At 49.4% G+C, this 12,925-nt stretch overlaps 1 protein-coding gene across 1 annotated transcript; it reads left to right on the top strand.

Annotated features, from left to right (window-relative positions):
• The first annotated feature begins 4,502 nt into the window (after positions 1–4,502).
• LOC104342969 (keratin, type II cytoskeletal cochleal) lies at positions 4,503–9,507 on the top strand. Its single transcript, XM_086478684.1, has 12 exons — positions 4,503–4,926; positions 5,026–5,198; positions 6,020–6,240; positions 6,833–6,893; positions 7,397–7,492; positions 7,615–7,779; positions 7,901–8,026; positions 8,359–8,579; positions 8,687–8,721; positions 8,963–8,992; positions 9,164–9,298; positions 9,335–9,507. Exons 1-12 carry the CDS (start codon positions 4,503–4,505, stop codon positions 9,505–9,507), a joined length of 1,860 nt encoding a protein of 619 aa, XP_086334810.1.
• The last annotated feature ends 3,418 nt before the right edge of the window (positions 9,508–12,925 follow it).

The following is a 12,925-nucleotide window of genomic DNA, read 5'->3' on the forward strand; positions in this document are numbered from 1 at the left end:
AGACCGGAGGGCAACGACACATCGTATTTTAAAATAATCAGCATTTCTGCAATAAAACAGTATTCCCCTTCCTCCTGACAGCTATAGGGATCACACAACCATGCGCTGCCCGTGACCACACAACTAGGCTAGTTGCTCTGCGGAAAACTCTTTGCATGATCAAAACCCACCTTCTCTTGCGCGTCCTTCTCAGGGGAAACTTACCCCCACGGTCTCAGCCAGGCGAGATTTTCATTTCAGAGTCCATACCTGTCTTCACCCATCATCTTGGCTCTTAAATCAGTCTTCTCTGCTTGACCCCATTTCAGCAGGGATTTTCTTCCCCTAATGCAGCTATTGCAAAAGGATGAAAAATTTGGTCATCCCGAGTTCAGAAAGAGAAGCCACATTTTAATTGTCCAAGATGAAGCTGCATCTATTATTTAACTTCTTTAATTACACCAGAAAATCCAATTTTTCCTGTTTACGAGAGGGTTGGTAATGCTTATGTAAATGGGTCCAAGTTGCTACACCAGGTTTGGTAGAGCAGATTTTAATTACACACCGACGAGCACCTTATATTTCTGTAGTTAAATGCATGCGTTGTTTTTCCTGTGTGTGTACCAGATAGACGGATTTAATGCTTTTAATGTGTAAGTGAAAAGAGTTGATTATCCTTCGCTTACTCCAAACTTTCAGCTGTACCTTCAATAAACTACATGCATAATTCATGCTTTGCTTCACGGCTTTTGTTTCCCTCCCTGACATTGCAAAAGCATAGATACTTTCTCAAACACGAAGCTGCAAATGGGTGGGGTTGGTAGCTCGCAAGAAGTGGAGTTTTAACGAATTTTTTTTTTTTTTTTGAGTCTTTGCTCTCCTTCCTGATGCACTTTTGCATACCTTTATTCCATCCAGAGACTAGTGTGGCCACAAGGAAGTCTGGAAACGCAGTGTAAACCAGGATATTTAACCGCTCCTGGCATGTGCGGCTCGCTTGGGATCTCTCACATTGTCTGGGATCTCTGGAGGCACAACAAAAGAGCAGCCAGGCCCTTGTTTAAAGAAATGGGTGAGAACCAGCTCAGGTAGTAACTAAAAGAAAATAATCCCACACCCCATTCCTGAAACTCTCTCACAAGAGTAGGTTAATTTTAAAAGAAAGCAAGAGAAAAGTGTACCTGCCCAAAACGCAGCATCAGGGCCTTTCTTCCTCAGGCGCCCACCTTCCCTAAAACCCATGAACTTACATGCAGAACAGAGCCTGTAGGATGTGCCCGGGCGTCCCCCTCCAGCATCCCCCGCAGAGAGGGCAAAACCTTGTCCCCCCTGCCATTTCAGGAGACTGGGATTTAGGTGGGATCAGGTCGCCCCCCCTCCCTTTGCTCTGCAAGGGTCCCCAGTTTCCAAGGGGCAGTGACCCACTGACGGGTCTATAACAGGGCTGGGAAGGGCTTGCCGTGGTGGCACTCATCACAGCTGGATGCACAGCCGGATGCCGGGAAAACCAGCTGTCCCTGCTGGCTTCTTCCCTCCCACGGCTCGCCTGGGCACAGCCGAAGGTCCCTGCGACAACTTCGCTCTGAATTGCCCTTTGGAGGGAAAATCGGTCTCTCCTCACCCAGTCTGGAAGCAGCACAGGGTGCGGGCAGGTTAATTTACTCCATGAAAGGTACAGCGAGGACCGGGTGTTGTAATTTATTCCCCAATGTCCCACTCCGCTTCCTAGACTTCACTGGTGACTCACGGCTTGTCTGCCCCAAGCTCTCCATGGCTGGAGGATGAGTTCAACCATCCCGACAGGCTCGGTCTGTCCACGCCAGCGTGACGGTGACGAACCCACCACTGGTTGAGCATCTGCCTCTACTTCTTTCCCGGCAGAGAGGCTGCGCCGAGCGTGGTGGATTCAGGCTCCCCACGTCTGCAACGCTTTTCTGATGGAAAGCCAGACCTGATCAGCAGGTAGCAGATCACTTATTAGTCTTTAAAAAATGACATGCCTTAGCAACCGTGTTTGGGCTGGGGAGGGGGAGGTGGTGAAAGCCAAATGGATCAACTCTTGCTGAGGAGGCAAAACCTACCCACCTAAAGAGGATGTTTTTTTGAAATGATTATCTTCATCTTTTCTGTTTCAATGCATACGACTCGGACTTCATCTCATTTGTATGCAAATAACAAGCAGAAACACCCAAACAAGAAGCTTCCAGTGCCCCACAGCTCATAATTTATGTTGATCACCTCCCTGCAAAACAATACTTGCGCACCAAAAACCAGCCAGCTCCCCAGGGTACCAAAGCAGCCCAGCAGCTCTTGCATTGAAGGCAGAATACCTTTAATCATCCCTGCCCTTCTCAACCCCCAAGTATTACAAAACCCATGTTTTTTGAAGCCTCCTTGAAGATGTTCACGTAGATCAGGCTATTTTTGAGAGAAAAAAAGGCCAGGAGCATGTTTTGGGGGGCAGTTTGGAGGCCGAATCCTGCTCGGTGTCACTCTGGACATGTCCCTTGGTAGATCGACCGAGTCTAGTAGAGCTGATCCAAACTGAGAGATGTAAAGAGTCACATCTTCCTCTGGGTATGGAGCCCACAAACCTCAGCTCCTCCACACAATAAACCAGCTCAGTAAAGACATGGTGCATTTTTCACCCAGACTTTACAACACTCACATACCTTGTGGACAGTGGGCTGAAGGAAGAAGAGTGTGGGAGTCTAAAATGACAATTCCCTCTTTCTTGTTGGCAGCCCCACCTTTAATCCCATTATATTCATTCAGCTCTAATATCTGATCCGAACCCGTTTGTCAGCTTCAGGACAATCTGCCTTTACTGGGGTCAAGAAAGCATGAAGGCAATCTCATTTTCCCATCGCACCCGGGCTTTGAATTTTATGCAAATAATCAAGGCAATAGATGTTCATGAATTTCAAGTGACATCCCAGGCAAGATTCAGACCAACATTTTCCAAAGAGAAGCAAGCCGACCTGTGCCAGCCGGGAATTTCACACTGTAATGGGAAATTTTGTTTGAGTGACCCAACTCTCCCAGTTGGAGCCTGCCTGGCAGCATTTCTCCAAGGATAATCAGATATTTGGTCTTCTGTATTGAGTAGAACATGAAGCACCTGTTTAATTTTTCTTCCAGAGATGCCAGTGGGATTTTAGCTCATACTTTAATGGTTTTGTAGCACTGGGGCACATGAATGTGTTTTGAAGGGCATGTAGAGTCCTGTCCTGCAAATATGTTTAAGCTCCAGTCATGCACAGAGCACGGGCAATGCCACCAGCACAGCAACACGCCGTAAACGAACTGAGCTCTTAAATACGAAGCATAAAATACTCTAAACATTGCAGACCCACAAAGTCTGAGATGCCAGAAAATGTCACCGCACCCTATTGAATTTGCTCTTTTCCCCAAGGACTCCAGGAAGTGAAATAAGGAGAATTTGTGGGAGTGTTTTTCATGCTGGTTAAACCTTTGCTTTTGGCAACGTTTTGAATGGAAAGGTTCAAAGGTCTTTAAAAGAAATCACAGCCGTAAAGAGCTAGAAACTCGAGACTGATTGCATCTTAATGTTAACATGCAAATAACACCGTTCCTCAAAGCTGGGCAAAGTGTTTTTCAGAAAATCTGCCTCTTTCATTGAAATGCTTTCTAGATCAAGATGAAAATGCATCGATCGCACCATCAGCTGCCTGGAGACATTGCGACGGCAACCTCTGGGTGGGATGGAGCCGTCCTCTGCAGCTGCCACTATCTCTAGAAAGGAAGCCTAGGAAACCTGCCATAGACTAAATACCTAAACGGCCAATATTTGAGGTGACATTTCAATACAGCGTCTCAGGGGAAAATCGTGGATCAGGACCTCTTCGCGCTAGTCAGCTCAAAAAGACGGTCTCTGCCTAGCTAGCGTGAACAGGCAGGCTGGATCGATTAGAGCCCTGAAAGAGATGTCAGGCTTCATGAACATCACACCCTCACTCTGCCTTCAGGTGAAGAAGGCCCATGAAATATTTTTTCATTCAGATTTAGCCATTTAGCCTCACTGCCTTTCACTCAAATTAATTCAGAGGATTCTCCACTAAGCTCTATACTGATCCGCTGCATCTTATAAGTTGCATAGGGGTATCTGGGTAGCTGTTTCTCTTTTTTTTCACCCTCTTTTATTTCTTTTCTTTTGCTTTGCAGCGGGGACAGAAAATAATACATCTCTGCAAGCACACAGAGGCTTTGCACTAAGGCTGAGCCCTCCCTGCCAAAAATCAGGGAGTTAGATAACTCTTCTAGCTCAGTAGATTTGCACCGGCTCCGATAGGTGTGTTTGAGTGCCATCAGTGTTCAACGAGTTTCAAGAAGACAGCTGGCTGCCTGGCACGTCAAAACCATGAAGGCACTAAATTGATCGCTGGACTTCCATGCAACCAAGCCCAGATCCCCAGAGGGATAAAAGGGGCATCCCCATCGGAGCCCCGCACTCGCTCAGTTTGCTGCTTCTCGCCGGTGCCGGGCTGTTATCTCCTGCTGCAATGAACCGGCAAACTTACAGCATGAGAGCGGGAGGTGGAGGCAGATCTTACAGCGCTGCCTCGGCTATTATTCCAGGTGGCAACAGGGCTGGCTTTAGTTCGATGTCTGTGGCACGAACTGGAGGAGGCGGAGGTGGAGGTGGTTTTGGAAGGCTCATCGGAGGAGGAGGTGGTGGCGGTGGCGGTGGTTTTGGCAGCAGGAGCCTTTACAACCTTGGTGGTAGCAAGAGGATATCCATTGGTGTTGGAAGCAGCTTCCGAGCTGCTTTTGGGAGCGGAGCTGGTGGTGGCTCTGGCCTGGGAGGTGGTGGTGGACTTGGAGGTGGAGTTGGTGGTGGTCTTGGACTTGGTCTCAGTGGTGGAGGTGGTGGGTATGGCTTTGGTGGAGGTGCTGGTGGGCTTGGCTTTGGTGGTGGGCAGGGAGGTGGCGGAGGGTTTGGCTTTGGTGGAGTAGGGGGGCTGGGTGGATTCAGCGTGGGACTGGGTGGTGGGAGGAACCCAGCGGGATTTGGTGGTGTCCCAGCGGGATTTGGTGGTGTCCCACCTGGAGTCGGTACAATCCAAGAAGTGACTGTCAACCAGAGTCTCCTGGCACCGCTGAACCTGGAGATAGATCCAAACATCCATCAGGTGCGAAAAGATGAGAAGGAGCAAATCAAGACCCTCAACAACAAGTTTGCTTCTTTCATTGACAAGGTGAGACTTGATCAAGTGCTGTGGAATTGTGATAGAGGGAGCGAGACAGTCTTGTAGCTACAAAAATACAACTTCATAGATCTACAGTCTATTGCATATTTCCTATCTGCACGTCTTCATTAAAGTAATCAAACCAGAACATTCTTATAAACAGTTACAAGGCAGAAAACTAGACTAGAGACCAGTAATAAGAGGATTAGATCCAGGTTTTGTGCCTGAGAAGTAAGATCTATTAGCTCAAATGGAGTAAGCCAGTTTCAGGTCCAGACCTAGCTGCTTAACCCAGCTCTCTCTGTGAGGAATCACAGCAGGCGTGTCAGTCCTTCTTGCTTTACGGCCTACAAGCCAAAGTCCTTTTTATATTGACTCAACTTAAGTCCTTCCTTGGCTTTTACTTGGGTAAATACACAGCATATATGAGCAAAAGGAAAGGCAATGAAGTACTTCTCTATTAACCTGTAGAACTTAGATCTTAGCTTTAATGAAGGAAGATAAATATCTCTTAGAAAGAAAGAAAAACCAAAGTATGTTAAAGAAAGCAAGTGATGAAAGAGCTGAACCCACATTTTCTAATGATTGCTCATTGGGTTGCTAAATTAAATTTCTCTAAAGAGAACTGCCCACTGAGGGCAGATTTGCTTAGCTACTGGATGGGCTAACATAGCCCTAGATAAGCTGGAGGATATTCAGAGCTGGATTTAATACTCTTGGTTTGGGATTTTCTTGGTTTGTGTTGCGCATCGGTCCCAGTTACTGATTATTGGCCATCAGCATGCTCAGGGTTATCTTCTGCTAAGCCTCTTCTGCTTCCCAATGCTCAGGTTCGCTTCCTGGAGCAGCAGAACAAGGTGCTTGAGACCAAATGGACCCTCCTGCAGGACCAGGGTCAAAAAAACAACTCAGGCAAAAACAACCTGGACCCACTCTTTGAGGCTTACATCAACAACTTGAAACGGCAGCTGGCCAACCTGCTCAATGAGAGAGGACGCATGGATGGGGAGCTGAAGAACATGCAAGACCTCGTTGAGGATTTCAAGAACAAGTGAGTGCCAAGTTAGCGGCACATCCAGGCACCCTGGGGTGAAACGGGATGCAAACGGTTCAGCTGGGCATTAGGCAGTAGGATTAATCTCGCTTAAATTTAGCTTTCTGAAAGTCAAACATCTAGCCTGAGATATCCATCAAACTTTCTACAGGAAAGGGAAAAAAAAAGTACCTCCAGCCTGTGCTCTAGCCCATACCATAGCACGTAACTAATCCCCCTCTAATATACCACTCCAGTGAGGTATCCCTCCCTGCGGAACCCGTCTTCCTGGACAGCAGCAGAAAGGTGGACCACCGACATTTTTCCAATCGGAAAAATGCAGATTCAGACAAGACACAACAACTTGTGATGGCATCTGCCACAGAAAAATCATCTAAACCAGCTTTACTCTCCTTGTTCCATCTGCATTATGTCAAAATGTCATTTCAACCCTTTGAGAAATGGGATTCTCATAAATTTGAGCTGGGCGGTTTCCAGGAGGTTGATTTGGAGACACCATACCCAGCCCAGATAACCTGGCAGTCCTACCTGCACAACTCTTCTGCTTGCCGAGCTATGATCCAGCACGTCTTTCCCTTTATCCCTGCAGATATGAAGAGGAAATCAACCGACGCACAACAGCGGAGAATGAATTTGTGGTGCTGAAGAAGGTGGGTGAGACAGGAGGTGCCAGGGATGCTGAGCTAACCCTAACCATTGCACAGGCTGGGAATGTCTGAAAGGATGGGAGATCTCATGTTGCTGCATACCCATCCTGTAAAAGCTGTCATTTGGATTGTGGCTTTGGGGGGAAGGAATGGAGGGGCTTGGAGGATGGAAGTAAATTCTTGTCCCATTCCTGTCCCACAACATTGGTCAAAACAGACCATGTCGAAACAAAGATGGTCAGCAGTGCCGGGAAACCCAGGTACCAAGGCCAAATGGCCTGCACCCCCCCCCTTACCCCCTAAGGAAGTTACGTACAGCACTTCCTTTGGCCAAGAGATGTCCTTGTCCTCTTCCAGGGGGACATGCCAGGCACAGCTTCTTCAGTCAGGCAGCACCACTGCAGCAGTGAAAGGGGTAGCCTCATCTCCAGGCTTGGCCAGTTCTCGGCTGAGCTAAAGAAGAGGTACCAGGCGCTGCAGAGGTCCCCACGGTTGCTCTTTTCCAGGATGTGGATGCTGCCTACATGAACAAGGTGGAGCTGGAGGCCAAAGTGGATGCTCTGACCGATGAACTCAGTTTCCTCCGAGCTCTCTACGACGCGGTACAGACACCCTCCTCCCCTGATTTCTGCGCTGTTGTCACCCCCCGGACAGTGACTGCCGCCGTTCGTGGCATTTGAAAAGGTAAGTGCAGCTGTCCGGGATCCCGTGTGCTTCCTCGCAGGAGCTGGCTCAGCTCAGCGCACAAGTGTCCGACACCGCTGTCATTCTGTCAATGGACAACAACCGGGACCTGGACCTCAGCAGCATCATAGCTGAAGTCAAAGCTCAGTACGAAGACATCGCTAACAAGAGCCGGGCCGAGGCGGAGGCTTGGTACCAAACCAAGGTGAACAGACCCATAGATGCATTTCTGGGGAAAATTACCGCTGTCCCCATATGAGGCTGTTCCAGCCACACCTGGTCCACCTGGACATCTCAGATGGTTTACTCTTCCTTCTGAACCTCAGTTTGAGGAGCTGCAGGCCACGGCTGGGAAGCACGGGGACGACCTGCGCAACACAAAAGGGGAAATCTCTGAGCTCAACCGGCTGATCCAGAGGATCCGGTCAGAGATAGAGAACGCGAGGAACCAGGTAGGAATGGCAAAAGGAGCCCACGGAGCCCTGTTCTGTGGTCCCTTACCACCACGGCTCTGTTTTGCTTATCAGAGATTTTAGCAGCCACTGAGTATGATGTAACTCATTAAACGCGTTGAATTTCCTCCTGAAAAGGGTACCATGCTGTAACGTGTATTAAATCACTCTTGCCAGGCTGGCATTTCAGCCCCACCAACGTTAGCTACGGGTGAATGACCTCAATCATAACTTTTTTCATTAACACCCCGATCGGAATGATTTTCTTCCTTGGGTAACACTTACCCAGATAGAAAAGCAGCATTTAGGAGTCCCAATCCCTCCTCTTGCAGTGTGCCACCCTGCAGACAGCCATCGGAGACTCGGAGGAGCGTGGGGAGCTGGCCCTCAAAGATGCCAAGGCAAAGATGATTGACCTGGAAGACGCCCTGCAGAAAGCCAAAGCTGACATGGCTCGGCAGCTCCGTGAGTATCAGGAGCTCATGAACGTCAAGCTGGCCCTGGACATCGAGATCGCGACCTACAGGAAGCTGCTGGAGGGCGAGGAGAGCAGGTGGGGGCAAAATCCCTGCAGGAATAACTTTGCCCCTGCCAGAAGTTTGTCCTCCTGCCTGTCTCCTTCATTTTGCTCTAATCTCACCTTTATCTGCCCCCCAACAGGCTGAGTGGAGAGGGACTGAACCCCATCAGCTACTGTAAGTATCGCAGTGCTTGTCTTGCTTTGGGCCTGTTGGGAGCAGAGGCTGGGAGCCACCTTGGGAAAAGGGATGTTTCGCCCAGTATAAGACGTTCAGAGCCCTCCACCAGCGTTAGTGGCTTGTGCAGGGGAGAGACGCTGGGTTCAAGTCCTGTGGGTCAAGGTCCTGATAATGGTGCTTTCTGGAAGTGGGCCACTGCCAAGCAGATGTCCAACCCTCTGGTTGCTTGTTCTTGCAGCTGTCATCAGCTCCAGCGCTGGCATGGCTGGCGGAGCTGGGTTAGGAGGAGGATTTGGTGGACTGAGCCTGAGTGGAGGAGGCGGCGGCGGCAGCGGTTTCAGTCTTGGAGGAGGCGGCGGAAGCGGTTTTGGTCTTGGAGGAGGTGGTGGAAGCGGTTTTGGCCTTGGAGGAGGCGGCGGAAGTGGTTTTGGCCTTGGAGGAGGTGGTGGAAGCGGTTTTGGTCTTGGAGGAGGTGGTGGAAGTGGTTTTGGTCTTGGAGGAGGCGGCGGCGGCGGAGGCTACAGCTTTGGAAGTGGAGCAGGACTTGGACTTGGGGGTGGTGGTGGTCTCGGAGGTGGATCTGGAGGAGGCAGTGGTCTCAGCGTTGCAGGTGGTCTTGGCTACGGAGGAGGTGGCGGCAGTGGTCTGAGCTCCAGCGGAGGGAATTTCAGCTCTGGAAGCGCAAAAGGCACCAACCCAGGTGTGAAAATAGTCTCCAAAACCTCCTCCAGCAAAAAGAGCATAAAAAGCCAAAGCCTGAAGAATGCTACACAGCCCGAGTAAAACCAACACCAGGCCCTCGCCAAAACCATTGCTCCCACACCGCTCCTGCATTACTCCTGTATCGCTCCTGCACACCACCACCCCCTCCACCCGCCTCTGTCCCAGCTCGTCGCACCAGAGCTCTCAAGCATTTGGATCACAGCTCAAGAAAAGCAGCAGAGCATGCGTTAACCAGATCTCCCAAAGTACCTGAAACGGGATTAAAAGGAAAACATGGGCCTCGGTGATTTTCTGAATGGGGAAATCGTTTGTTCAGGGTTTTTTTCGGTTTGTTTGCTTTTCATGAGGCTGAGCAGCTTGTTTGTAATTGTGGCTAGCTGACAGCCATCAGCCGAGACAGATCAAATAGCAGCGAAGATGCAGTCACTTGGGTTTTTAGCTCAGTTCTGGCCCACAGAAGCCCAGGGATGGGCTGGGAACTTGGCTTCCGTTCAGCCTGCTTTGCCTTCACTGCTGGGATGAACCAAACTCCTTGAAGTTAAGCAACTCATCTCCAGCAGAGATGTGGGTTATTTTTCTGCTGTGTAGAAATACCCTAGGAGGTTGCTGGAAGATCCCAGGCAGTGGTTTGCAAGCGGGGAACCCCTCTTAAAAAGACCCCTTATTATGGGAGCAGAGAGCCCGTTAGGAGTCATTCCCGAGTCACTTGAGTGCAATGGAAAAAACCCCTCTTCTCCCCATTCACAGCTGAGCTTCACAAAAACCGTGTTTCTTCCAGATGTGCTGAGCACGGCAGCTGTGCGAAGTCAGGCACACGAGCCTGGCCAGTGGGTCAGAGCCTCATATTAGGAAAACAATCTGAGAGAGCTCCAGCTCAAAAGTACCACCCAGAGGGATGCGCATTCAACTTGCAATGAGCCTACCTAAAAGGAAGCCCAAACTGCTCCCCCATTCCTGTCCTTTCTCTTCTAAAATTAAAGTTTGCCCACAGTGGCTCCTTACACGTAATCTCATCGGTGTGTTTTGCCAGAGGAGCCACGAGCGACTGATCCAAAGCATACGGAAAAGGCCTGGTTTTCTAAATTATAGGATTTTTAAATTCTAAATAATAACTGCGGCAGCGAGTTCTTCAAAAGCAAGATCGGTGTTTGCAGTTGCATTGGGTTGCTGTCCCGCCTCATGCTAAGTTTTGTTGGAACGGCTTAAAAAATGCCCAAATCATCCAACAGTCCAAGTCTCGCTGCCTTTCCCCACTGTCTTGGTAGCAGCAGTCGAGATGAAAGTCTGAGACAGTGAAAATGGCGCTGAAAAAATCTGCACGAAGGGCCATGTCCACGCTGCTCCTGTGGGTATTTCAGCATCTCCCCTAAGTGTGGGTTTCTCTGCCAAAAGACAGACACTTGGTCAACCGAGAAATGCAGTCAGGTTTCAGCCCAGCACATGGGAAACGAGGCAATTGGGAGCAGGAGCCCAAAGGCACACCAGTGCCCCAAATCAGCTTTCCCCTTTCATATGGAGTTTACCCCTCTAGCCTTCCACGATGCCTTTTCATTTTTGTGAAAGAACCATTAAAAAAGAAAATTGCAGCTTTTTATACTTCAATGATAGTGATACAATGCTGTGTTTTCCCTCCTCTCTCTTTTTGGAATGTGTTCAATAAAACTGGATTGTAATTTATTTGTTTCTACATCTTTTTATTCTAAAACAGAACCAGTAGCATGAAATATTCCCAGCCTTCAGCAGAGTGAGCTGGAGGAGGCTTTGGCTTTACTTTGGGGGAAAAGTCTCAAAATTCTCATAAAATTGTAATCGAAAGCTTGAAATTGGTTGTCCCAACGCAAACTGAAGAATAGGAGAAAAGATGAGGAGGAAGAGGAGGGTGGGTAACAGATAAGTTTTGCCACTTATCCATTAAGTGCTAGAAAAAAATTGATCACCGTTCATTTCTTAACATATGATTGGGGTTAATCCAAAAACCTTTCTTCCACGGAAGGGCGGGTCTGCTAGTTCGGGCAAACCCCCAGTATTTCATTCTTGCTTTCTTAAAAAGAGGTAGCAAACCCGAACATACACTGGGCTCTGGGGGAGGATTTTATCAAGATGATCTAGATTGAGGATGGGTTTCGGTGAGCTGGAGCGGAGCAACTCACCAACCGATGTGGGTTATTTTGGTCAGCCGTTGTTGCAAAAGGAGAATAGAAGAGAAAAAAAAAAGAGGAAAAAAAGCCCCTCAGACAAACACTCACACCTTATTGCATTTCAAAGAGTCAGACGCTTCGCTTTTCCCTGACCTCTCGCCGTCTCGGCTTTACATAACTCAGCGCAGCAAATGGGAAAGAGCAAGCGAGCACACGCCGGCCCGGCAGGTTCACAGGAGACGCTCACAACCGCTTCAGCAAAACCTCGCTGAAACCCAGCTGCACCGAGACACGGGAGCATCCCGTCTCCCTTCAGCCAGAAAAATCAAAGCAGCCGCAGTAAGAAAAAGACCAAAGCCCGGGGACAAAACCCACCTCCTCGGTCTCTGCTCTCCCAGAGGATGTTGCAGCCAGACAGGCCAAAAAATCAGCGAAGGTTAAAAATAAATGCTGAGTCACCTCGATTTTGGCACTCACCTGAATTACACAGCACGGGGGTGAGGAGTTAACGCAGCTAACGACAACCTGACCTTAAAAGTCCCAAATTACTTTATTCCAGCCTGCGCAGGAGGAAAAAAAAAAGCAAATAACCGAGTCCAACGGTGGTGCTCACGGGCAGCTGAGCTCATGCAAACATCTCAGCTGGCCCCGTTCCTCCTCCCTTTGCTCTGCATCCCCAGCCCACCCCCGGGCAACCCCTCTGCAGCAAATCCTGCCTCCCCAGTTGGCATCCCCTCTGCAGGGGGACACGCAGCTCCCCCCCTGCAGCCCTGAGCGGCTTCGGGAGGACGATGCATGTTGAGCGCCACAAGCCAAGCAAGGAAACTGCGTGGGATTGAGAGATTCTGCAAGATTTTTCCTTGTTTTGGGGCCTAAACCACCATTTGCCTTACTCTTCCAAATCCTTTGTAATATTCTCCTTAATTACCGTCGTCTGCAGCAACAGGCTTTCCTAGAAGAGCTAGGGAGGTAATGACTGCGTTCAACACGAATCCTTTCTCTTTGCTTTAATTAAAACATAGTTTGCAGCCTGTGCTCTGGTTCCCAGGTGTGACTTTGCATAGCTCTTTGGGAGTCAAAGGCAGCTCCCTGCCTGGCCCCCGTCCATAGGATCCGGCAAACATGTGCCAATTCGCATCTGCCGGCTTAGGAAAGCGCAACTCCACGCATCTGCCGCGCTCGTGACAGAATTTATTTGCTTTCAACATCAGCACAACCCCAGTGCCGCTGCTATTGAGGTTACCTGCCGCCGCGCAGCACCTGCGAAACGGGGGGTTCGTTGCTTCTGGCCCCGCGAGCGCGGGTGCAGTTTTGCCTGCGAATCTCCGCGCGGTTCCCAG

Source organism: Leptosomus discolor, chromosome 27 (assembly GCF_034619465.1).
Source record: "Leptosomus discolor isolate bLepDis1 chromosome 27, bLepDis1.hap2, whole genome shotgun sequence".
NCBI classification, from domain to species: domain Eukaryota; kingdom Metazoa; phylum Chordata; class Aves; order Leptosomiformes; family Leptosomidae; genus Leptosomus; species Leptosomus discolor.

Bases quoted from the DNA above. Each gene is read 5' to 3' on its own strand.
- LOC104342969 (XM_086478684.1), top strand. From the start codon at position 4,503: ATGAACCGGCAAACTTACAGCATGAGAGCGGGAGGTGGAGGCAGATCT. The intron at 6,241-6,832 runs GTGAGTGCCAAG...TTATCCCTGCAG, and splicing joins GTTGAGGATTTCAAGAACAA to ATATGAAGAGGAAATCAACC. The intron at 7,780-7,900 runs GTGAACAGACCC...TCTGAACCTCAG, and splicing joins AGGCTTGGTACCAAACCAAG to TTTGAGGAGCTGCAGGCCAC.